The sequence below is a fragment of the Buceros rhinoceros genome, unplaced genomic scaffold (assembly GCF_000710305.1).
Source record: "Buceros rhinoceros silvestris isolate BGI_N320 unplaced genomic scaffold, ASM71030v1 scaffold12480, whole genome shotgun sequence".
In the NCBI taxonomy this organism is placed as follows: Eukaryota; Metazoa; Chordata; class Aves; order Bucerotiformes; family Bucerotidae; genus Buceros; species Buceros rhinoceros.
In genome coordinates, this window is record NW_010389127.1 from 23,807 (window position 1) to 26,536 (window position 2,730).

Sequence of the window (2,730 nt, forward strand, 5' to 3'; positions counted from 1 at the left end):
GCTGAGGATGAGTTAGGGGTGTCCAGGAAGGGCTGTGGACAGCAGTGCTTTGGGCACATTCAGGAAGGGGCTTAGGCTTCCGCTAGCTGCCCAAAGAAGAGCAGAGATGACGTCTTGGGGTATTGCACAGGGGAGTAGAGAGGGTTCATCTTCCCATGATTCTCCCAACCCTCCAGTTCACATCTTCTCCCACAGAGTGTAACCCATCACCACCTATTTCTGCTCTTGACCATGTGAGTTGCATGGATTTTCGCATGGCCTCTCCACATTTGGGGTTTTGGATCGACAAAGCCTTTGCTGAGTGCCAGGAGCTGGTGGCACTGCAGAATGCAGATGGCTCCTGGGCCCTCAGCTCAAGACTGGCCTCTGTGCTGGAAGTCGATGAGGCCAAAATCAAGGGAAAGATGCCTGGAGAGGTAAGGGGAGAACCTCTTGTGCTTCTCATCCTGGGGCAGTGGGAACCCCTTGGCTGGTGGTAATGCATCCCAGGGGCATCCCAGGGGCATCCCAGGGGCATCCAGAGTGGAGTGACGGGATCAGAAACCAGAAGCCGCAAAAGAAGGGGTGGGAAGCAGTGAGGGGGCAGAGAGGATGCTCAGCATTGCGCGCTGGTCTGTCATTGCTCTCCTACAGGTCACGGAGCCAAGCATCTGGGCCACAGTGCTGGCTGTGACCTGGCTGCACAGACCTGAGAAGAGTTACCCAGAACTCTGTGAGCTGCTGGAGGCCAAGGCTGTGACCTGGCTGTGCAGCCAAGCTGGTGAGTCCTGAGGGTCCTTTCCCTGCTGACCCCACAGCACAGCCTCGTCCCTTCTTTCTCTGGTGGGACCTGCCTCACCCCTTTGCAGGACCCCAATTTCCCCGGGCAGGGGAAGGAGTCCTGTGTTGCCTTTCTCCTCTCCATCTGTGGACTCTCTCTCCTGCCTGACTCCCTGGTACCCCCATCTCTCCTTGACTGCAGTGTCCCAGCTGGAGAAGTGCCTGGAGGCAGCCAACGGCCTCCTTGGCAGCAGCGTGGAGCCGAGTGTCTTCAGGCTCTGAGCTGGATACGCACCTTGTGCTACAGACCGGCAGCACCTGCACAGCTGGAAAGGGCCAGAAAGTGACGGTTTAATTCTCCCACTGTGCTGGGAGACCTCTGCTGCCACCAGCCGCGGCTTTACGTTACAGATGAGGTCTCTGCTTGTGCCTTACGCTACTTCACCTGAACCTGCAACATGCTGAGCTCCTCAAGAGAAAAGCCCCAGTCCAGAGCCTCCAGCACATTTGGTTTGGGTGGGCGTGGGGGTGGGAGTGGGAAAGAAGCACCACACTGCCCAGTGGTTGCCCTTCCCCAGTCTGTCTTGGACAAAATGGGCTACTGGCCTCCACAGAGATGGTGCTGAGGGACATGGTCTAGAGGTGGGCTTGGTAGTGGTGGCTTAATGGTTGGACTCAATGACCTTCAGGGTCTTTTTCAACCTAAATGGCTCTGATGGTTCTGGGGTTTCTCTCTTGAGGTGAGCGCGCTGTGCCCACCGGGGAAAGGGAGGGTGAAGAGGTGTCAGCAGCTGGTACAACAGCAGCGGCTCCAGTGAAGGACTCCTGCTGCACCCCGCTTGCTGACCTCTTCGTGTTACCCCACAAGGCCAGGCTGTGTCAGGAGCTCCAACACCTGCATTGCCACCTGAAACAACTGATCTGGCACTGCAACTCTCGGCTACGTCAGCCCCAGCCCAACACAACGTCCGAGAGAACCCCTGTGGGACGAGGTTGATTTGGAAACTCTCAGCATGTGGAGGTGGAACTGCAGGAGCTCTGAGCAGCAAACCTGCCGTGCGATGCAGCACCTCCTGCCCCAGGGCCCCAGGTTCATGGGTCTCGCTCTGCATGTTGGCAAAGTCTCTGATTCATTGTCCAATAAACAGCGAAGCTTCTCTAAGCCAAGAGGTGTGACGTGGCCTTTAGTTCGGTTGGGCCCATGATCCTGTCCTGACTGTGCTTGTCATCAGCACCTCCAGACACAACTCACCCCAGCCTGGCAGAAAGGTGTACTGGGGTTTAGGGCTGTCGCCTTTGGGAGCAGCCCACCCATCCCAGCATTTCCATGGACCACCCGGGTGCTTACTTCACCCGTAAAGTCATGAGCAGGAAATCAGCAGGGATGTCATTGTGCTTACCCAGCATGTGGGGAAAGCCCGAGGACGCCGTCTGGGCAGGGGCTTCTCTTCCCCAGACAAGGGCTTTCCCTGAGCTTGCGCTTGGGCTCGTACCACGCATTTACCACCAGCCTGCGCTGGACGATGCTCCTTCCCCTCCTCAGCCCCTGCTCATGCAGCCTCTTGCTGGCAACACGGAGCCCCAAAGCCACAACTGGAAACAGACGTGCTCGATACCCGCAGTGCCAGTTCTCTGCAGGCAGGAGACGGGGCGTCTGCCATGACAGGCCATCGGCTGGTGTTTTCCTCCGTTACTGGGGAGGAGAGTGTGGAGCAGGCTCAGTCAAGGAGGAAGGAAGAGCCCATGTGGAGACCCAAAATGCCTGGCCCGGGCTGTGGCATCTGGTTATGGCCGTCTCAGCAACAGCGGGGTGTTTGTGCTGGTCGCCAGTTCGAATGTCCCAGCACATGCTGACGCCATGGCTATGGCACGCCGAGCTCTGACACAGGCAGTGGGCTCCTGCCAGACACGGAGCCACAGCCACGGGCCCTGCCAGCAGGGCTGCAGCTCTGCCGGCCCCCTTGGAGCCCT

At 58.4% G+C, this 2,730-nt stretch overlaps 1 protein-coding gene across 1 annotated transcript in view; it reads left to right on the forward strand.

Annotated features, from left to right (window-relative positions):
* The window catches only part of LOC104490794 (von Willebrand factor A domain-containing protein 5A-like), a 7,051-nt gene extending 6,010 nt beyond the window's left edge, over positions 1-1,041 (forward strand). The window contains exons 16-18 of the mRNA XM_010133134.1: positions 198-416; positions 634-760; positions 962-1,041. Coding sequence (XP_010131436.1) covers positions 198-416; positions 634-760; positions 962-1,041 — 426 coding nt within the window. The remainder of the gene's footprint in view (positions 1-197; positions 417-633; positions 761-961) is intronic.
* The last annotated feature ends 1,689 nt before the right edge of the window (positions 1,042-2,730 follow it).